The sequence below is a fragment of the Sinocyclocheilus rhinocerous genome, unplaced genomic scaffold, assembly GCF_001515625.1.
Source record: "Sinocyclocheilus rhinocerous isolate Xijiao unplaced genomic scaffold, SAMN03320098_v1.1 scaffold2966, whole genome shotgun sequence".
In the NCBI taxonomy this organism is placed as follows: Eukaryota; Metazoa; Chordata; class Actinopteri; order Cypriniformes; family Cyprinidae; genus Sinocyclocheilus; species Sinocyclocheilus rhinocerous.
Window position 1 is genome coordinate 105,248 of NW_015634018.1, and position 23,337 is coordinate 128,584.

Below are 23,337 nucleotides of genomic sequence, written 5' to 3' on the forward strand. Positions count from 1 at the left end.
GGCAAGCAAAGTGCTGCACAACAGAGGTTTACTGTTAAAATTAAAAATAAAACAGATGTGATTATTCCTTTAAAAATAAAGATTTATTAATATTTATTAGCAGTAGTAGCATTGATTCTTAAGACTGCTAAATAGTAATATATTCTGACAGTTTAACGTTAAACTAAACTTTTATTTTGACGGGTTGCCGTGAAGAATTTGCAGCTGCTGTGTATGTGATATGACGGTAGTTTTCTCAAATGAAACGGTAAAATGCTAATGAAGTGACTCTCAGAGCAGCTGGAGATGACGTTCGTGTTCATATCATCATATAGTGAGATGGCAGACGCTGAAAACACAGTGAGCGTCATCCGCGCTTTAGTATGTGTGTAGTAAACAAAGTGCGACGCGCCATCCATTCATTCATTCATTGCGGAAATCATGGCGCCTTATGCGTGATATCAAATGCTTCCGCAGATTTATAGTATTACTATAGCGTTTCACCTGAGCATTGCGAATCACGCGTATGGCCATGATAAGCGCTGAATGAATGACAGGCTTTCTGTTGTAACATCGCGCAAGGTAAATAAGGGTGACATCTAGTGGAGAAGACTAATGATAAGATTCACGTTAATCAGATCTCGTTCTAAATGTGCTGAAATAAATCCCGGAAAAGATCGATTCGTGGCTTTTGAGAATCGATATCGAATCGATGTCGTTTTAAAAAAACGATTAATCGAAAAATCTATTTTTTTGCCCAGCCCTACTTGGCGTTGCTCTACTATTTGAGCTACAAGAACACAATGCAAGTCAATGCAAATGTCAATGCTTAGTGAACACAATGCAATTTACTACTATGCATTTGGCACGCAATTTTATCCCAAGCGACTTGCATTGCATTCAAGGTATGCATTTCATCAGCTTTCAGCATTCCCTGGGAATCAAACCCATGACTTTGCCTGTGCTGGTGACATGCAGGAACACAATGAAATTAGACAGCACCGTTGTTAACCTACATTCTTGGACAAAAAAGGGAATAGTGTTTACTGAAATCACACACAAACAAGGTCAAATGGTTTAAAAAAAAAACATTTAACTTCATAAAGTCAAGCCGTAGTTAACCAAAAATCTTTTTCCAAGGACGTTACAAAATAGATCACCATCAGTTCTGTCTAAAGAAAACTTTTCCAGTAGCCTAGATTTGGCTGCCTGTCACAATTGAGAGTAAGCAAGGAGTCCAAGTGTTACATTTCAATGGCTCCCCGGAGGCCCACTATGTAGGGAACACAATGCTGTGAGTATGAACAACTACTGACTGAGTCACTAGCAAGGAATTTCACAGAACTGTTGTAAGCAGATACGTTAGTCTACCCTCTCAGTTTGTAATGCACAAGCCAGGCTTAGTCAATGTTCAACTAAAAGCAGTGCAATATAATAAGTTCTCAGAATTTAATGACTTCAAAGAACACTAATACATTAGTCTTCGCTGATCTTTGTATCTCATATTTGCAAAAGAAAGCGTGTGTTACTGTGGGGAATATGCCGAACACTACATTCTTCTAAGAACAATCTGTCGAGGCATGGATTCTTGTTTTAACATGAAAGATCAAGCTACAAATTAGACCAGCTGCCAGGAACTAGTAGGCCAATAATTGAGTGCAAAGAATAATCGAGAAAACCCCTACAATCGGCCGACAACTCAATTCAAACAAGATTGGGCAACAAGAACTTCAATCAGACAGAACAAAAAGCATGTAAATATAAGATGATATCTCACACTTAACCTGAGCTCAGTAACAAGAGAGACTAAGGCTTAACCAGTTGTCAAGATGGTTATCTGGTTAACAACAATTGGTACGATAAACTTATTAGCATTACAGCTGTACTTATACACAATTCCTTTATTCATATAAGAACTTTTATGGAAGTACACAAAATTCTGGGAGCTGATGGTCTTGTATCTTTGGTCATCTGGTCTCTGTCCTAAATCTCTTTTGGCAGAGCTATATGCATTACTAAACGGACATCGAGACTACCGAGCTAAGCATGCCTCATTTCCTGCACTTTAAAATGGACTAGTGCCAAATGAAATGCAGCCAGCAAATTGGCACACCAGGATATGTCAGGTACCAAGTCATTGTCAATTTCTAACATTTGGAACAGCATTAGCTTGCAGCTTCTACTGCATTATACAATCACTGTTTATAATACTCAAGCAAATTCTTATATAAAACACAAACTTAAAACCAAACTGAACACCAGACAATGCAATGCTTGTTTCCTGTTGGAAGAGCAATGAAAACACCAGTGGACTCACCTTTTCGCTTTTCACTTTCTTCATGGTCCTACAATCATTATTTTCCACTTCTTCTGGTTCGCTCTTGATAGCCAAAGGTGTGACTATTCCAGTGGTATCGAGGGTAATATTCCCTAGTTGCTCAGCACCAACAAGGTCCGAATTTTGCATCCCCTCAAATGGGGTATTGCGTGCCTGGCCTAAAGGCATAGCCTGGGCCGATGGGTCCTTTTCCGAGGGCACACTCCCAGCTTGTACCCCTTCATTTTTCTCCTTCTTGCTTTTTCCAGAACCCTCCTTGTCCTTTTTTCCACTCGGAACATTACGAGAGGCTTTGTTACTTTTATCTGAACCTTTCCCGGAAGGTAAAGTTGTGGAACCGCTTCCCACGGTTGGCCCAGTGGCCTCGTTTTGGGCCCGTCCCTGGGCGTCCTTCTTGGCCCCATCAGGGGTTGAGGATTTGCTACTGTCCTTGGAATTCTTGCTACGCTTAGCTTTGGATTTGCTGTCCTTGATCGGCGGAGGAGGCACTGGGTTAATAAACTTGATGTTGTCCGGCAATGCCGCTACGGCACTCGAGGCAGCAGCCATTCCGTCCCCGTCCTTAGTGCCCGACATCTCAAGCTTGTCTTTCTCTAAGTCAGCGTCGAGGTCAATGATCAGGTTGCCTACACCAATTTCCCACTCATCCCCGCTGTCGTAAGTGTCCACCGCATTCAAGTCCACACCTTTCCCGCCTGCAGTGCCACTACTGAGGGACATCTTAGTGCCAGCGGCCCAAGCACGCCACAGGGAGGTCTGACCTTCTCAGACGACTGAGGTGGTCGGGAAGCGCATTTACACAAGCCTCAGGGTCCTGTTGGTTTCCCCTTCCCAGTAACCCACATTGTTGCCCTGGAAAGGGGGGGGGGTAAAAACAAGAAGAAAATATGTAAGAAATGAGGAAATGCAGTAAAATACAATGCTTTAAGACCTTTTTACAAGCACACTGCTCTTACAACAAAACATCAGAATCCTGTCAAGGCCCTAGATATAAAAAGGTTTTGCAAGCTGTACCACTGCACATGAATTACAAATACATGCCGAGTAACCTTTTTAGACTACATTTTAGATGACTCGGGACAAAAAAAATTCAGCTGAATCATGGTCACCATCAGTTCACAAATAGACATTGCATCATAACACGGAAACAGAGCCATTCTTCATTGACAGATTGACATCAAAGTTCAACGAATGATTGCAGGAATCAGGCTGACTCAAACATGCCGCTCGCTTTGAGAGAAAACAGCATTGCTATTAATTTCCTCACAAGTGAACATTAAAGATATTAAGGATGTGCAAAACTATATATTTTCAAAACCAACTAGTTGTAGGTTGTCTGAATGACTGGTTGGTTTTAAGGCAGCACTATAATTAGACTAGACGGTTCACAACAGATTAAATCATAACACTGGGGTCTTTAAAATCAGTTTTTAAAGTTGAACTCATTACAACATTAACGCAGCTTGAATGCAATGCAATGCTCATGACACTGAAATTAAATCTTGAATCTGAAAAGCACGCTAACGTGATTTTAGCATGTTGACAGTGCATTTACAATTACGGTTGCAAGCATGTAATGCTGTCATCATGCGAAAACCTCAGCATCTCAGCTTAAAAAGAAATGAAAGAAAATAAACAAATTATGAACTCACTAGTCAACTACTGTAGTTGCATGACAACTTAACTACTCAGCCTGTAGACTCATCCCTATAGGTTAACCACAGTGTCAGAATATTACAGACAATTATTCAAAACATGTAAACATCAGATGTCCAGCTCAGTTGGACTAAGCACAAAAGATTTGATCCGAAGCCAAAGGATCTTAAATCAGTTTTAAAAAGCAAACATACACACATGATGCTGCAAAAAGTCTTGCATATAAAAGCAAAATGCAAAACAAATCACCATACTGTGTGTTCATTTCTTGTAATTTTGTAATTAACAAAATTGAAAGTTATTATTGTACATGAATTGTTGTATAAGCAGTGTTTTTATGGCTGAAGCGATGGTGCTTTAAAGAGGAACTTAAAGGTGCAACATCTCAGACAGGATTTTAGCATGCTCAGTGTTGTTGTACACTGTTAGCATGCTAAACCTTCAGCATTTAAATCCTCTTAAAACAAGATAAATGATAAACTCATTATTTAAACTAGTTGTTGTTAAACAGTCAGCCATCCAGACCAGTCCCTAAAAGTTTACCAGCATCATGATATTACGCACAAATATTCAAAACATGACAAATGTCAGATGTTCATCAATATGCAGTTTACAAATTACTCACTACTTAAGTCACTATAATCACTTTCCATGGACATGAATTACACACAATCAACACTTTCCAAATGTCACTGATCTTTAAATAGAAACAGAAACCTTTTTAATGTCAAAGAGGCTTAAAATCTGTTTTCCATTAGAGATTCTTAAGAACACTAAACAACCCATAAACAAACACAGATAACTAGTTCGACTAAAAAGCTCTACATTATTAATTTAGTCTGGAACAGAAATAGAACAGACAGACGCCGATTAAAGGTCAAAGTCATTGCCCATTATACCCGAAAGAGGTCACATAAAAGACAGTACGAACCACAAACTGGTTTAACTGCACGACTACAGTTTGGCGGTCGTCTAATAAAACTAAGCACTACTTAAGTTGAAAACGATGAGTCCGTCTTTGAGCTGCATCTTAAATAGCCGGGGAGACAGATGGTTGAATGAGAGGACACTAATCAGTGGTTTGCTGTAATCCGTCAGTCCACCAGGGAACATGGAGTGTGTCCTGCAGGAAGCTTTCCAAACGTCTGCCGTTGGAACCCAAGATAAGACGGACTTCCACTATCACAGTCATTCATCAGTCCCTTGCTTTTCTCTGCACTATGAAAAGCTTTGAGAGTAGAACTTCGAAAGATGCCATTTTTGAAGGCGATTAATGCAAACAACAATGAAATGCCACAACACAATATCAATGTTATTTTAAATTATTTCTGAGCTACCATAACAGCATTTTACCTAATTAAAGGCGGAGCTACTGGATGTTTATATTAGTGGTTCGACTGATATGTCGGCCTTGCCGATATTTTGCATTTTTTAATTATTGGAATCAGCCAATAATTTTCCTTTTTGCCAGATATGTCAGAACTGTAGTTGCATGACAACTTAACTACTCAGCCTGTAGACTCATCCCTATAGGTTAACCACAGTGTCAGAATATTACAGACAATTATTCAAAACATGTAAACATCAGATGTCCAGCTCAGTTGGACTAAGCACAAAAGATTTGATCCGAAGCCAAAGGCTAAAACAAAAAAACAACAACTTTTTCTGACGGACTGATACGACATAAACACTATATGACAAACACTATTAACCATACATTTGTACATTCTCTAACACGCATATTTTGGTTACACAGTTCATTTAAAAGCCTCTGGTGTGTAAAAATAGTAAATACCATTATGTCCTCCTGTTTTTTACAGTAATAAAAGTTATAGGAGCATTAAATAGTTTTGAACAAAATGAACAAAATTCATACTAATGCTCATTATATTAGCGTTAGCCGCGCTTATGCTAACGATTAACTATGTATACGCTAACGGCGATGTTTATTTCAATCCGAAATTCAAATTAAAATATGGAATAATATTCATTACAGAAGCTCTAAATATTAAAAATGTAATTGAAACTTACATTTTCCTTTTTGCCAGATATGTCAGAACTGTAGTTGCATGACAACTTAACTACTCTTTAAACTTGGATGTTTATTTTGACGGTGTGCAGGACTTTTATTTTGACAGCACTGAACACGCAAGCGCCTGAGCACACAGAGCTCCCATTCTTCGTCCATATCAGTCGACTGCTGGTTCAAATACTTTCTGCCATTGGAGTTTGACGTTCAGAGTCAACTAGAAGTCGATCATTGATTGTAATGTTGTCACGGTACCAAAATTTCAGTATTCGGTACCAATACCAGTGAAAATCCACGGTTCTCTGTACCAATTTCGGTACCAAAGCAAAACACAAAAACATGCGTTCCGAGGATAAAATACGCATGTTTTGGCGGGGTTCCCCTGGTTCAAATCAGAGCTTCTCTGTTAAAAGGATACATTTTCTGCCGAGTGTTTTGCTTATTTCTTGCAATCTGGCAACCATGCTCACGCGCTCGTTCTTCATTGCGTAAGTGCCGACGATGATCTGAAAACACAGACAAACAAGTAAGCTGAAGTTCAGCGATCTCCATGTGAGATGTTCAGCTTAAATGAAAGCGTCGTTCAGCCAGTCTGTGTTCTGGCACGAGATCTCGACTGTTTTGGAATTATTGGAATTAAGTTATTTTACTGTTAAAATATTTTTTGGTTTTTACCAGTTTTCATAATGTAGACAGAGAGAGTGGATATCTAAGACTTTGATATTAATTTATATATTAAATAGCCTATAATAAATCAGTACACTAGATGAGGTCAAATAAACCACGTGTATGAGTCCTCATTCTATGTGCTTATTGGTGAAAGTGCAATACCTGAAATGTAAAAAATAAATTTCTCAAATGACAACAATCTTTTCAATTATAATTTTGAGTAAAAAATAAATAATTTCTTTATCAGATTAACTATTATACAGCATGACGAAAAGTTTTCATTGACTAAAATGCTCAAATTTAAACTAAACAAAAACAGGACAAGGTTGAATAAATATGATAATAACTAAAAAGTACATTTGACAAGACTAAGACTGAGACTAATTTAAAAGACTAAGACTAAAACTAAGACTAAATTAAAAATGGCTGACAAAATTAACACTAGTTGCAGTCAATCACACGTCACGTTAACATATTGACCATATGTAGTTGCCACGACACAATGAAAGCATTTCATGTTTTTGTGTCAATTAAGGCAAAAACAGAATAAATTAACATAAAATGCTGCCGTTCGTTTTGAAAACAGCTAAAAATTAAGTTATCATATTATAAATTTAATGTCTAATGTTTTGAAGTTTGACTCCACACTATGTTCGCATCTCGCTGAGGTCGGGGAAATCTACTACCTGCAGTTAAATCATATAATCGTTTACTAGTTAAAATACGTACACCAGAGAGCCGCTGCATTAGTGTAACCCGCCATGGGTTTTTGACCTTGCCAATAAATGTGAAAAGCCAAAGCTTTACAAAACTCATTCATATCCCATCATGGCTGATGATGCAAGCGACTGTCACGGTTCTCACGTATAACCTAATTAGGAACCGAATGACGAAATTGCGCTATAATTTAAGAGAGTAAAAATAAATCTTCTGTCTGTTCCCCATTCAAACACCCAAGGCAAAGAAACAAAGCTTTTGATTTGAGCCAGACATGGACGTGCCACACATGCTTGAGTTCTGTTTTTGATGTCGTTTGATGGATAACCAATCAATATGCCTGAAGAGAAGCTGTTTATTGAGAAGCGTAATTAAATTGTGCTTCCCCTCGTCTTTGGCAAGTATCGCTGAAGGTAAAGCAAGAACCCAAAAACACCATGCTCGAGCGGCTCTGGAACAGGTTGTCCTTTTCATTACCCTGAGACTCAGGTACTTGTGCCCTTCCAATAACGGCGCTAAACTAATTTCGCTTTCCCTGCCGCATGCCAGCAAGCAGCGGGAGCGCTCGAGGGAGGCGAGCTGCCTTTCCACGCTCCCAACCCAATCCCACCCGACACGACACGGGCCTAATTAACACAGGCATCCACTGCGGACGCCTCGGCTTGATGGAAGAACGTGAGCTGAAACTCAAATGGGCGCTTGTGCAAACGCCTCGGTGGGATGACAGGACCGAGGATCGATACCTGTCTCGCCCCCGTTTGATGATGAAAAACAGATCAAAGAGCGAATACAATCAGGGACGGGATGAAGAAAAACAACAAGACAACAAAGATGAAATGTAAAATCAAGAGGCGGTACTCAAGAGGGCCCTCTGACCTGATTGAGAAGCACTCGTGCCTTCAGTGCCAGAACGGCCTCGGAGTTTTAAATCCCTCTCGGCGACGGAGTAATTGAGATTCTCTAATAAAAAAGCGGTTTCAAAGGCTGCTGGAACTGACAGGCTCTCCGTCAGACTAAATCACAGCTCTTTCTGAAGGCTCGGTGAAAGGGAGGGAAGCACTTCCCGTGGTTAAATTACACACTGCATCAGATGAAAACGGCGCTGCATGCATTTTCATCTTCCCCTCTTGGAATTCTCCCTTGCCTTCTTGTCTTTTTCTTTCGAGATCTGTAAGTAGACAAGCGTAGGATTTCATCACAGAGATGACGGTGCCCTTTCTCTCCGTTCTTTTTAGGCCCGATCGGTAGATTCTCGGGCAGCCAACGATCTTGCTCTGCCAACCTCATAACTTCACCATTAGCCAATCCAAACAGAGGCCATCTCCAGCAGCCGAGTTAGCCCCCACGGAGGAAACATCTGATCTAACCCCGAAGAGAAGAGAACAGCTGTCCTGGGCCGGTCTGGAGGAGTTGGGTTGCCCCGTTTAACCACACAGTAAAGAGAGTGAAATCCTATCTGCATTTGACCTACTGCACTGCCTTTAACACACAGTGAGCCGTTTCGGCGAGGCTCGCAACATATTAATCAGGGATAATCTGTGGTTTATGCACACGAGCCTTGCAGGAACACTGAACTGCAAAAGAAAACAAAAAGTGTGACCAGCATTAATTAACCAAACAATTACAAATAATTAGCGATAATTAACAATGTGATGGAAATGAACAACCAGAGTAGTTACAGAAAATACAACATCCAGGCACATTATTTGGTTGATATTTATCCATTTCACGATTATACTTTAGGACAATAAACATTCAGTTTTGGGGAATAATGATAATAATAATAATAATATTATATATATACACACACACACACACGTTTTTATTTAGAAATTTATTATTATATAATTTACACATCATTTATAAATAAAAAAATATAATGAATATTGAATACTGTGTACAATAGTGTATATTTCATGTTGCATTTTTATTTAGTTTTTAGAATAAAAGAATAAAAAAAAGAATAAAATAATATTTTACACAATATTTTAATACAATAAAATAGTTTAACAAGTTTAACTAATTAAATTTTCTAATTTCATTTTCTATCATTAAATTTCATAATTGTATGATAGTAAAATGTATAGTTAAACTATATTTTAAAAAAATTTGTTATTCTAAAAACTAAAATACAACAATATGAAATACTGTTTTACACAGTATTCAGTCAAAATACAATAAATAAATAAAGGTCTGTTGACAAAGCTGTGGCCAATCATTTTAAAATTTTATATAAAAGTCTTTCCCCCGGTTCCACAGACAAGCTTTAAGCCTAGTCCCAGACTAAAATGTAAGTCTGAGCTGTTTCAACTGAAAGAAACTTGCACTGACTGATCTTAAAATATATCAGTGCCTTTGTTTCGTCTCAAGATGCACACCAGAAATGTGTTTTCTAAGGCATGTTTATGAAAAGTTACTTAAATGTCCTAACTGAACTATGGACTAATCCTGGCTTAGTCTAAGCCCTGTCTGTGAAACCAGGCCTTTAACAAGTACCAAACTTATTAATATCCTCCTATGAATCACCACCATTTAAACATACATGAAAAAAAGCTCAGATCTGCTGCATAATCATAACACTAATCGCAACAAAGACGTATGTGGCATTTAATGCCTTTATGACAGCCGCCAGATGTTAGAGAAGTTAAGCACCAACTCAACCTATAAATATTTTCCAGCTCTGCCAAACACAGCCAAGCCAAATACTCAATTACAGGGGCAGGAAAGGGGGCTTCTTAACGAGCTATTTCTAAGAGTTTGCCTGCGGGGCCGAGCGCTCGTTCCACGCTAGCTGCCACACCGAGGCTCCACCGTGTAATTGGATTGTGTGCTTGAATTGCTGACTGAAATAGAAAAGTGCAGGGAGCTTCAGGTGATGGGAATCAAGCAACCTGCGGGGTCAGCCAGACTGCATCTCAGCGAAATGTCAGGAGCGGCATCCGGTCTGGAAGCGCAGCGGGACTTCAATTTGTGGCTGTACGCGATGTACCATTCTGCATTGCCCCCGAGCAGCCCGTTTGGGTTCAGACGTCTGCCAGGTCGTCGATTACGGTAAACCGAGCCTAGTAGACGTGCCCCGAAGACCCTGCATGCAACAGACCTTTTGCTTGGGCGGTTCTCCAATCAGAAGCTCTTTTTGTCAGATAGCAAAGCTTTGATGGCGCCCTTGTGCTCAGCAAAGGTAAAAATGAAACATTTCTGGCCTTTCATCTCAATTCCCCTGTGCAACAATAAAGCAGGGGAGAGGTTTCACTCACAACTCCAAAAGCCTGTGTGAACGGGGAACTGATTTGGCACCTCGAATGACAGGTCGCGCAGTACATGAAATCTCTGGAAGGGAGCGCGGGGGCTTCTGGAGGGTTTACAGCCTTCATGTCACAGATAATTTCCACAGAGAGGACAGAAATACTGTTTGCAGGGCACACAGAGTACCCAGGCTGAGGAGGATGACAAGCGAGATCACGGTGCTGCTATCTGCAAGCGTGGTTTCCTGGCTAATTAAACAGCTTTCTTATCCCAGTCAAAATCAAGAACAGTTCACACAAGCTTTCTGTCATCACCCACAGGTCAGTTCAAACCCTGATGGACTTTCTTCAGTGGAACACGAAAGGAGAAACTCTGATGAATGTTCACGCTGCTCTTTTCCGAATCACAACCAGAAGTCTCCAAAGCAACAGAAGATTTAACGTAAACTAAACTGCTACAGTGGCAACTATAAAATCCTTCAGTTTAATAATTAATAGAAATCCGACAATAAAAAAAGATTTATGTTTGTTTGATCAAACATATTAAAGGCAACAATAAAAAAATACAGTAAAAATTAAACTTCTGACAAAATTACAAAAACAACTAAAATCTTTCAGTTTAATATTTCCTAAATTAAAAAATGTTCTGAAAAAAAAAATTGTTTATTATTTTAGACTTTGCTGATATGGCATAAAATATTGCTAAAATAAAGTACAATAAAAAAATAATAACTTATTAATAATACACAAACTGCTTACAAAATTACAATGACAACTACAAAATACTTCAGTTTAATATTTTATGGAAAAACAAAAAGAAAAAATGTCAGCATCAAATATTCAAGGCAGCAATAAAAAATAAAGTAATTTTAAAAAGACGGTACAATTCAATTAAATTTTTTTTTTTACAAAATTACAAAAACAACAACATTTCCTAAATTTAAAAAAAATTGTTTATTATTTTAACCTTTGCTGATAAGGCATCAATTATTGCTAGAATAAAGTACAATAAAAAATATTTAATTTATTACAAATTGTAATACAGAAACTGCTTACAAAATTACAAATGACAACTATAAAATCCTTCAGTTTAATATTTTATAGAAATTGTAACATTAAAACAAAAAGACATGTCAGCATAAAATATTCAAGGCAGCAATAAAAAAATAAATAATAATAAATTCAATAAATAAATTCAACTTTTTTTTTTTTTTTTACAAAATTACAAAAACAACAAAATTTCCTAAATAAAAAAATAACAATTGTATACTATTTTAGCCTTTACTGTTATGGCATAAAATAACTAAAATTATAAAACTTTAAAATAAAGTACAATAATTAAAAAAATATACAATAAATTAATTAATAAATGAAACATTAAATACATCAAAACCGTTGCTTACCGTAACAAGTGTACCATTTAAAAGCAGGGTCTCTAAAAATTACAAAATGACTTTCCGAAGTCAAATCCAATACACTACTAAGTCATCTGCCATAAACCTAATGTACAAGACAGGTGAAGTGTACAAACATGTGGGAAGTTAAAGTGTGCAATCAAGGCGTGACAACGGTCTACCGAACTTCGAAACATAAAACAATGATTTCATGCCAAAGATGCCTCCGTTGGCAAAGTCCGCCTGCCAAGTGTGTACTGCGGGCGTCACATTTGTAGTTCAGAGACAAACTAATGCACATCATAAGAGAGCACGTGTTTAAGTCCTTCATTCTCTTACATTTTTACAAATCCATTTCACCCTGATAATGTTCACATTGAAATTGCTGGCTGAAAGCATTAACCTATAGAATGAAAAGTGTTGCCAATCAACTAACACTTGTTACAACATTGTTGTGGTAGCTTTTCATTCCAACACTTTGAACGTGTTTGTAAATGATGGTTGCATCTTTCATTGCATGCAAAAAGTGACAACCCAAAGCTACTTTGAAGTCCCATGTAGGTCCTAATTTGAAGTAATTTGAGAAAGGTGTAAAGTGCCAGACTTGATAAAGGTAATTGCTACAAAATAACCTCCGGCGAAGTGAAGCCATTTGTTGCCAAGATGGCAATTAAAGACAGTTCACCAGCGGAGGCCTAGAGACAACACGTCGACAGAAATCTACACCAAACACAGCAGGAGAAGACTTGAGTAGACAGGCTACACAAATACACAAGCCTCGTTTGACTCAGTCTTTCCAATCAGTCTTTGTTTTCTGAACACACATCATCAATCAATTAATTACTCAAATGAAGGTGAGATCAGCTCAGGCCTTCAGGGTCAGATGCTCTCAGTTCATTTCCAAATAAGGATAGTTCACTGGAAAAACGCACTGTAATTTGCCTTAATAACCAACCCTCTCGCCCCAAATGCACATTCATGCACCGATGAGTCGGCATGGTGGATTGGCAAAGGCCGACTTGTTTATCTAGTGCTTAAACACTATAAGTGCAACATGCCGTTTTTTGGCATGCTACCAATCACACTAGACTTCATACTCATGTTTGTATTCAACAGTTTCTCAAATGCAATTTTTTTAAAGAAGCACAGTCGCAACCACCAAAAAACAATGACCAACTTCGCAAATTTTTAAAGCCAATTTCTCTTATCTAATGGACCATACAACTCTTAAAAATAAAGGTTTCAAACGGGGATTTTGGCAGAAATGCCACAGAAGAACCATTGTTGATTTTCCAAAAAAAACTGTCAGTCATCAGAACATTTTAATTAAGCTAAAGAACCATTTTCCACTATTGTCCAATGGAAAGATTCCATGAGTGTTAAAGGTTCCTAATAGAACCATCAACGCCAATAAACAACCTTAATATTTAAGAGTGTAAAGAACCTTTTTTACAATGGAAAGCTCCCACACTTTTAGAAATAAAGGTTTTTACAATGATGCTATAGAAGAACCACTTTTGATTCCCCAAAGGACTTTTCATTGAAAAGTTCTTAAAATAAAAATTTCTTCTTAGTGTGAAGAACATTTGAATTATCTAAAGAAAACTATATAGAACCTTTTCTTGAATGGAAAGGTTCTGCGAGGAACCATCAATGCCAATAAAGAACCTTTATTTTTTAAAAAGGAAAGGTTTTATATAAATGGAAAAAAGTTCTTTAGATTATTAAAATGTTCACACTAAAAAAAAAAAAAAAAGGTTAATTGAAAGGAACCAAAAATGGTTCTTCTACCCTCTTAATAATAAAGGTTCTTTATTGGCAATGATGGTTCCATGAAGAACCTTTAACATCCATGGAATGTTTCCATTGGAACAAAATAAAAAAAAAAAAAAAGGTTAATTGAAAGGAACCAAAAATGGTTCTTCTACCCTCTTAATAATAAAGGTTCTTTATTGGCAATGATGGTTCCATGAAGAACCTTTAACATCCATGGAATGTTTCCATTGGAACAAAAGGTTCTTTAGAGTGGAAAAAGGTAAGTAGATTATTGAAATGTTCTTTACTCTAAGAAAATAATGGTTCTTTTAAGAACTGATAGCTGAAAGATTCTTTGGGGAACCCAAAATGGTTCTTCTATGGCATTGCTGCGAAAACCCACTTTCGGAATCTTTCTTTTTAAAAGTGAACATTTGAATAATCTAAAGAACCTTATTCCACTATAACCTTTTGTGGTTCAATTGAGTTTCTTCAAGGAACCACTGACACCAATAAAGAACCTAGGCTATATTTTTAAGCGTGCAGAAGACCGACTGGTTGTTTAAAACGAAAATATGCAGTTACTGTAAGGAAGCAATTGGGATTTGCCATGTGGGTCACGCCCAGTGTGGGGGCTGGGATAAGGAGTTGGGTTCAGATGTGGTTTCCAGAAGAATCTCAGGCACACAAAATCAGCACAAAACCAAACCCACAACAGACTGCCATCTGTTTTGATTAGGAGAATGTGTTATTTATGCAGGCTTTCCAGAGTCACGCATGTTCAAGCACTGAAATACAGCCGCAGACGTGTCATGCATCGGATATGATGGGCATTTGAGCTAAGGAGACCTGCTCTTGAAAATAGCTTGCATTGCTTCTTTGCATGCTTTAAAAGAACCATAAGAAAAAGGGCTCTTTTTAACACCTTAGCTCCAGCTCAATAAATTTGCTTTCAAAACGCACACATGCAAAGCCACAATACGGGCGGCAGCTGTGTGTTCAATTGTGTTTGTCCAAGCCAATAAATTTATGACGAACACATGCTACAACTGAAGCCAAGGTTCCCTCAAGCAATTTCAACCCCTCCACACACAGATTCTGCGGATCATGAGCCGAGCCCATTCCAAACTTCTCTTGTCATGCCTTTAAAAATAAAAACTTGCCCAAATCACAGGGGAACCTCTAGAAAATGAGTTCTGAGGAGCACGAGCACCGAGTTTCAGCGCTGAAACCCTTTACAAGCCCATGTTTAATTCATGCCGTGGCTAAAACGAGAACTTGAAGAAAAAGCACAGGGTTGGAAAAGAAACAGAGCATTTCCTGTATGGTTCAGTGGAAACTAATGGAACAATAGCACAAAAAACTGGTAACATGAATGTAGATTTCAAATCTTGATAAATGTAAATTACAAACCACTAAACAAACTTATGTAATGCATTTTGTGCAAATGTTTTGGTATTATTGGGATGAATTTCACTAAGAAATATACAGGTCTCTAAATCGACAAAAATAAAAATAAAGTAATAAATATTGCATAAAGATAATTAAGCTTATCCTTAAGATTATTACAATTATTTTACATTTTAGCATTACGTTCATGTACATTTTGCCCCTAAATTCTCATTACAGTCATGTGAAACAAAATTTAAATAACATGATAATGAAATCAGTATGTTTGGACTATTAAAGGAATATTTTTTTCAACACCATGGAAGTCAATGGCTACCGCCAACATTCTTCAAAATATCTTCTTTTGTGTTCCACAGAAGAAAGAAAATCATACAGGTTTGGAGCAACAGAATTTTCATTTTTGGGTGAACGGTCCCTTTAAATCAGCATAAATTAAATTATTAAGCAAAATACCACATTTCTTTTGATCTGGAGGTGAAATATGAGCCAGACATGTCATTGGATCAATAAGAAATGCCACTATGGTGAAACTCAAGAAAGAGGGCTGGAAAACCACATTCATATTTGGAGCGATTAAGGAGCCGCGGGGCCCCAGCAGGAGTCAGGGGTCCACTGAGGAATGTCTTATACCAACATCCACCAAAAGAAACGCTCACACAACCAATGAAAGCGTTTCCCCATCAAACAACAGATACTGAACAATCTGGTTACACATGACTCATGTATGACAAACATCCAGTCTGTTAGTGAGATTGAGTTTTCGGTCTTTTTTTTAGCTTTAATGTTTTTAGTGCCAGTACTTTGAAGGGAATGAACTTAAGACTCAACTTCTCTGAGAAAGATTTAGTTACGGTTAATGACTAAAACCCTCTCCAAGAAGTTGCATTCCTAAATTAATCCTTTTAAATGACAACACTATACACAATAAAGCCAATTCAGTAACAAGATCCAACAATAGATTTCAAGACAACTACTCTACTTTAAAAAATTCTCCACATTTTTAAGACGTCTCATCTCAATGTTTCAAATAATACAAATAACTACAATATTGTAAATGCACTTTAAAGACACCGAAAAGCAACAGAAATACTGATGATCATGTGCATTTTCACTCCAGGGTTTTTTGTTTTTAACACTTGAATTTTTATTAATAGGCTACATGTTGTAAGGGTAGTCATCAAGTTTTGGTATGGTGGTTTCCATAAATGCTAACGCCAACCACAATTGCCAGTGTTTATATATTTATATTCTAAAGCTAAAGCAAAACACTTTTTGCAGTAACAAGGCCCACGCTGTAATAAATGGAGTTATCACCACAATCTTGTGCAATTCTTTCTGCCAATCGCCCACCCAAGATCTCTAGGCTGAACAAAACAAAAGAGACATTCTGGCTGACGGTTTGTTAAAAAGGTTGGCATGGAGAGTGAAAACTGTTTTTCTGCAGTCGAACGAGGAGATGTGAAAGGCTGGCAAACTAAATCCCAGCTGGATGGTGACAGGGGGCAGTGAACCCAACAAAACAATGACTGCAGCTGTGCCGTGACGGACGTCTACCACCATCCCACTGACACCAGAATGGAAATATGATAAAAAACCACACACAAAAAACATGATTTTCCTACGATCCATCCAGGCGGGAGAATGAATCATCTATGAGAGCAGCATCTACCTGGACCATCTATCAAGAGTGAGTAAAATGATCACAACCATGCCTATTTAACTCATAAAGAAATTTGCCTTAAGTCGTTACAAACCTGTATGTTGTTATTTATGTTGTGGAAATCAAAAGATAACTTAAGAATCTTTACACATACCAATTTTCATACAACAACAGCTCACCTAAATGGACAGAAACACCATAAAAACCATTAATTGGCCCATGCAACTTTCTCCGAGTGTTATTAAGTCAAATTAGCAAATTGAGGGTGAAGTAAATAACAGAAATCTAATTTTGGGTGAACTAGCCCTTTAAAATAAGTTGCACATGGTTTTCAAGAGTCTTCAACAGTAATATCAACAGTAAAACCAATTATGCACAATTTGCAGATGCACTTTTCAAGAATTGACTGAGAAAACGGGAAGCACCACTTGTTAGCCACAAACATTAAAACATTATTTTCCCAGAATTGCACTGCTTGCTAAAGTAGAGTAAAAATTAAGCCGTCTGAAAGCGATTTTAGAAGAAAAAAACATTTGCCGTATTTGGACCTGAAGCCAAGGCTGTTATAACTCATTAAAAGAACCTTTAGTCTTTGTGCTTGAAATGCAAAATGAAACCCCTCAAAGCCATTTTCTAGCATGAGCCTGACTGGCATTTCAAAAATAATTCCACAACCACGGGCCTGAAAAAAACCATTCACAAAAAAAACAACTTCTTACTTCCTGTCCATTCTAGCAGAAATATGGCTCAAGATCTGAGAAACACGGCGAGAGGAAAAGCAGGATTAGTGGTATTGAGCTATTAGATGTCATCAAAGCTTCAACAAAAGTGCTGAGTGGATTCAAGGCACGTCTTTTTAGAAACGTCTCTCATGAAGGACTGCTGTTCATTATCTCGCTCCCGGCAAGAACGTCTCTGACCTTCTGCTGCCAGCGCTGGAGTTTCTCATCTCTTTGTGTTCTATCATGCCACTAAAGAGAGATCTGCTCCTTAAAGCTGCTCTGTCAAGATACTCTGACTAACCGACAACAGATGACATCCACTGTGAAAACATCACAAAGACATGAATAAAATAGGCTACATCTCATACTGTAACCTTCATGTTTTATACTGAAAATTTCAACTCTTTCTAGAACATTTCTCTTTACACCAGGGAATGGCAGGAAGAGGAATTTACTGAATTTAACTCAAAGAAATTCAATTTAGGCATGCATTCTGAGTAATGAAGTTTTCTTCCACTAATTCATTTATTAAATATGATTAAATGCAAATTTATATAGGTGGAATTTCAGCCTGAATCATCTAGGCTTCTTGAGTTTTTTTCTTTAAAATTTTCAAACTAATTGAAAGTTCTTCAGGACAAACTTTGCTTTTCTAGACAAACATTAGTTATAACTTCAATTCATTTGAATATTCCTTTCATTCAAATTTGAATTGCAATTCTGCATCTGGTTTGGTACCTCAATTCAAATGCAGGAATTGAATTGGAATTTTAAAGTAAATAAAATTTTAAATGGCGCACAACCCCACTGCAAAACATCCAATACAACAACAGCTTCACATTAAAGAGGTCATGAACTGAGAAATCAAAATTCCCTTGATCTATTGACGTATAAGAGGTCATTGTACTATAAAAAACATCCTGTAAGTTTCAGAACTCAAAACTTTCTCGTTAGTCTAAAAACAGCTTATTGAAGACAATCTGCCAAAATGACAGCTTGTGGAACAGCCACTTTGACGTAATAGTGTGGCTAACCCCGCCTCCGCAGAAGATCAACGCCTTCTTTTACATCACTGTCTGTTTAGCGCCGCCCACCGATTCTACAGCACTGACTGTTTAGCCCCGCCCACCGATTCTACATCACTGCCTGTTTAGCTCACCGATTCTGTCTGTTTAGCTCCGCCCAACGATTCTACAGCACTGCCTATTTAGCTCTGCCCACCGATTCGCGCATGTAGTGTAAATAACAAGAGCGGCAAACGCATGGTCTACGCAGAAACTAAACGATAAAGATGCTCCGAAGACAACAAGACGCTGTGCAGTGCCAAGCTGTGAAAAAACACAGTCTTTGCATCGCCTTCCTTCTGATCCCAACATTAGGAAAGAGTGGATGAACTTTATTTTTAATGAAGATCCAGACCACGTCAGTAAGAACTCTGTCTTTTGTTCACTTCATTTCACCGCGGATTCCTTTACAAACAAGGCACAATTCAATGCAGGATTTTCAGAGAGTTTGAAACTAAAAGACGATGCTGTGGTGACTATATTGGATCCGACAGTAATGTTGCACCACACCACTGTGAGTAACTGTTTTTATTACATGCTCACTATTGCTTTGTCTGTTATTACAGATCGTTTGATATGTATTCATGCATTTTAAATCTAAATCATACACAACTGTTAGCCAATCACAGCAGTGGGCGTTTACTTCCAAGTCTACAATCCTCCACGCCTATTCAAACAGAGCGTTCCAATGAAGGGGGACAAAACAGGACAGAAAATAGCCTATTACTTCTGAATTAGGCTATGTTTTTTTATGTAAAAAATTTTATTACATTATAAGTGGACCTCAGAGAACAGTACAAAATAATAAAAAAAGGCAGTTCATGACCCCTTTAAGAAACACTTCAAAACTGAAGTAGATTATAGTTTTCTTCTTGATGATGGACTTTAAATCAAATCACAGTTATACTATGGTAAACACTTACATTTATGCACCCTAACTGACACTTATGCAAAGCAACTTATAAGTACAACTCCCAAAAGTCTTTACCGGATGACAGATTTCTATCATTGTGCTTTTGATACAGTGATATAAACCAGCTCTATTGGCAAGTTACTTTAAATATAGTCGAATTCTTTTGAATATTGGAATGTTAGCTAGTTATTTACAACAACAGAACATCGGTGCATTCTTCAAACCAACCCTATGGGACAATAATTTAAACTTTTCAGAATTCTTTTGAATATTGGAATGTTAGCCAGTTATCTACAACAATAGAAATGCTTCTTCAAAGCAGTCAAGCGTTTCTGTAACTCCACACAAAGTCCCGAAGGTAACTCGACTAAAGAGGTTCCCACCAGCCAACCAGCTGTCCTCTGGATCTACAGCGGTCATCACTTCAGAGACGACAGACACAAACAGGAAGATTCCTGTGTTCAACCAACAAGCTCCCAGCAGGCTTTGCAGCAGCCTCCACCCTCGCCTCTGCGTGACCCAGCTCAGAGGAAGCATATAATTGTCTTCCCCCCACAGGGAAATGTGCCAGGAGCTCATAACAATGACTGAAAGGGCATTTCACTCACGTCTGATCTGACGCTAAAACTGCTTCAGATTCACGATGGAGATTTCAGGTGGAGAGCAGAAGTTACAGGGCCAGACTGAAGACTGAGATCATTTCCTTAATTTAGCATAAAAAACCAAGAACATTAAACATACAGACCTTAAACAACATCCTCATACAGAAACAATCATAACTTTTATAGTTTTAGGTCCTGAAGCAAACAGGAAAAGACATGAATGGATCATTTGTTGCCAAATCAGGAATAAATGCAGTAATGCTAACCAATGCAAAGGGTTCTGGGAAATCTGGTCCCATTAGAGAGTCGAAGGTTTCTTCGATCTCCACATGACCACAAGATATGCATGTGCTCAACATCTGAAAACAAACCCTCAACAAAGAGACGGCAGCTCGATTGATCAAATAATACGTTTGTGCTGGTAATATCAAATTAACCAATAAATATTGCAAATATTTTATATAGCCTTTTATTAGCGACTTGTTTAAATGCCATTTAAGTCTGTGAATAAGTTCAAATTGTGAAAAGCACTATGCAAAAACTTGACTTGACTTGTGAAAAATACGCCTTGATACTTTATTAATAAACATTATATTTTGAAGTGAATAAGTTCAAGTTGTTAATTTCACTGAAATTAAAACTCACTTTAAACGTTTGTGCCATAACTCAAAGACAATTATGGAAGGGCCTGTGACATTAAACATGTAAAATGTTTTATTTTTAATAAATATTTTTAAATTATTTTAAGATAAATATTATAATATCGATGCAATGGAAATAAGTGATGCACCAAAATTTCTGCTCGGTTTTCAGCTGAATGAAATCTTTAATTTCGTATTTGGTAAAAAAAAAAGTTCATTTCATGTTCATTGCTTGTTTTGTCGCAAAATTGTAAACTATATTATTGCCCAACTCTGTTCTGCAAAATGTGACTATAATGCATGAATGTATCAAGATATTATAAACATTAACATCAAGATTTTCTGTAAAGCTGCTTAAAAACAATGTGTATTATGAAAAGCGCTATCCAAATGAATTTGAATATTAAACTTAATTGAATAATAAACTTACATTGAGATACACAATATTGTCAAAGGCTAAAAAACGTAGATCATAGCTGCCTCAACTCCAGACTCAACACACTGCGAAAGAGAAAATCTAATCATGTTTCGTCTCGGAGTCAGGCAGGACTGTGAGGCCTTGGAGGAGGACACGGATAAAAGGATCTTTATGGTGTCTTTGAGAGAAACAGAGAGGGAGGCTGGGAGCCAAACACAGATCCGCTGGAGCAGATTCACTCACGACGACACAGGGCGCAATGATCACGACATCACGTAACCCCAACTACTCAGTCAATAAACAACATCCACAATGCTAACCAGTAGGGGTGTAACGGTTCACAAAATTCACGGTTCGGTTCGATACAACACAGCGGTGTCACGGTTCGGTACGTTTTCGATACAGCAAAAACAAAGAAATGCCAGAGAAATTTCCTTCATTTTAAAACATTTTTTATTTATTAAAACTAACATCATAAAGTATGATCTTAAAAATATGTTAGACTTTGGAAGGCCTTTTGACCTTTGCCGTTTATCTAAGATAATTTTGGAAGCTTTTTTAACATTCGCTTCTTATTTATTTGGTTCCACCGTGTTTGCTGATTTTCAGTGTTTTATATTTAAACTTTGTGCAAGTTATTTGTTATTTTATATTAGGACTACAGCATGGTGTATTTGTATTCATTTTGTTAATAACTTAAACATTCGGTTTTTAATGTGAGTTTGTCGTACTGTTTTGTTTAATCAATTTGAAGTTTGTTTATTTAATCAATTGACACCGAATTGCCGCTAATTCGAAAGTGAAAGTAAAATGCGCACAGGCATTTACAAGCCATTTAAAAGCGAAAAAAGAAAACTATAACGAACTACCTCACCGCCACAACCTGGAGTACATTATATTTCACACACTTTAAGCTCTTTTATTTTCCAAATGTAATAGGATTACTCCAATGAATTGTTCGGTTTGTACACTTTAGGTACTAATATGTAGTGGTCGACCGGTATTGGTTTTTTGACAGCCGATGCCGATATCTTGGAAAGCAGGGTGGCCTATGGCCGATATAAAGCCGATATCATTTTTTTAATTTAAATTAATATTTAAGAAATTTGAAATCATTTGAAAATTGATTTAAAAAAATAAATGTGTTAAATAAACATACTTATACTTTAGATGACAAAGTATTTTTTACATAATTAAACAACATTTATTTTTTAATATAATTAAAAAGGAAGTAAACACTGTAACCAACAGGGCACTCAGTATTCTGGGAAGTTTGTGTGCATTAATCATATTTTTTCAAAATAAAGCTAAGGTAACACTCATTTTACATACAGCACAGTGAAAATGACATGAATATGACAGTGGGCAAATGCATAAAGCGCAGCATAATTAAAAATCACTAGTTTAAAGTTAGTCAATCGCGCGTCTCAAGTGAAGCTGAACTCTCCTACTGTCCGTATTCAATTCTCACGGATCGACCGTCACGCAGAGTACATGCGATCGTGCAGGATACAAATGCACACTTCACAAGATCTCACAACTGGATCCGACTAAGTTTGCAAGGTTTTTGAAATTAGATGTTTATTAGACATTCAAAGATTTGTTTAAATGATATAAATGCGTATTTGCTGAATGCTGACGGCAAACAAGAAAGTATTATAATGTTTGCCTTTCTATTACTAATAATATAAAAGCAATCGTTATAAACAGAAATAAAGTAAACAAATGTAAAATAACACTTCACTGTATAAATTAAATACATATTAATCCTTCTTTATTGTAACAGACTTTATTATGATTAATCTTCTAATTTGTTTTTGTATACATTTTAATATTTTTTGTAAGTTTAAATATGTATGAGATCTCCTTTACTAAGGCGGGACTCTTATTTTGACGGGTTTTCTAGTCTATGGAGCTATATGGGTAATGAAAGCACGCAGTTCTTCGGATTTAAAGTTTGTCAGTTTATTAAGCACCCCCCGAAAAGGCACGAGATCTGTATATATTTGTTTACTGTTAGTTGTAATAAGTGTTTTGTGTAATTCGCTGTATGTTGATGATAATGCAACTGAGAGAGAGAGTTTAATGTGCACTTCTCGTGCGGTGTTTTGTTTAGCTCTTATGG

General features: G+C 37.2%; 1 protein-coding gene across 4 annotated transcripts in view; it reads right to left on the bottom strand.

Moving 5' to 3' along the window:
• Positions 1–23,337, bottom strand: part of LOC107745096 (zinc finger protein 609-like) — a 93,140-nt gene that overhangs the window by 57,960 nt on the left and 11,843 nt on the right. For 2 of the 4 annotated variants that reach the window (XM_016558927.1, XM_016558928.1), the window contains exon 2: positions 2,297–3,169. In XM_016558927.1, coding sequence (XP_016414413.1) covers positions 2,297–3,037 — 741 coding nt within the window. In that variant the 5' untranslated portion in view covers positions 3,038–3,169. Of the gene's footprint in view, positions 1–2,296; positions 3,170–4,904; positions 5,164–8,264; positions 8,860–23,337 lie in introns of those variants that run through there. The other 2 variants (XM_016558926.1, XM_016558929.1) reach the window with 2 other exon arrangements.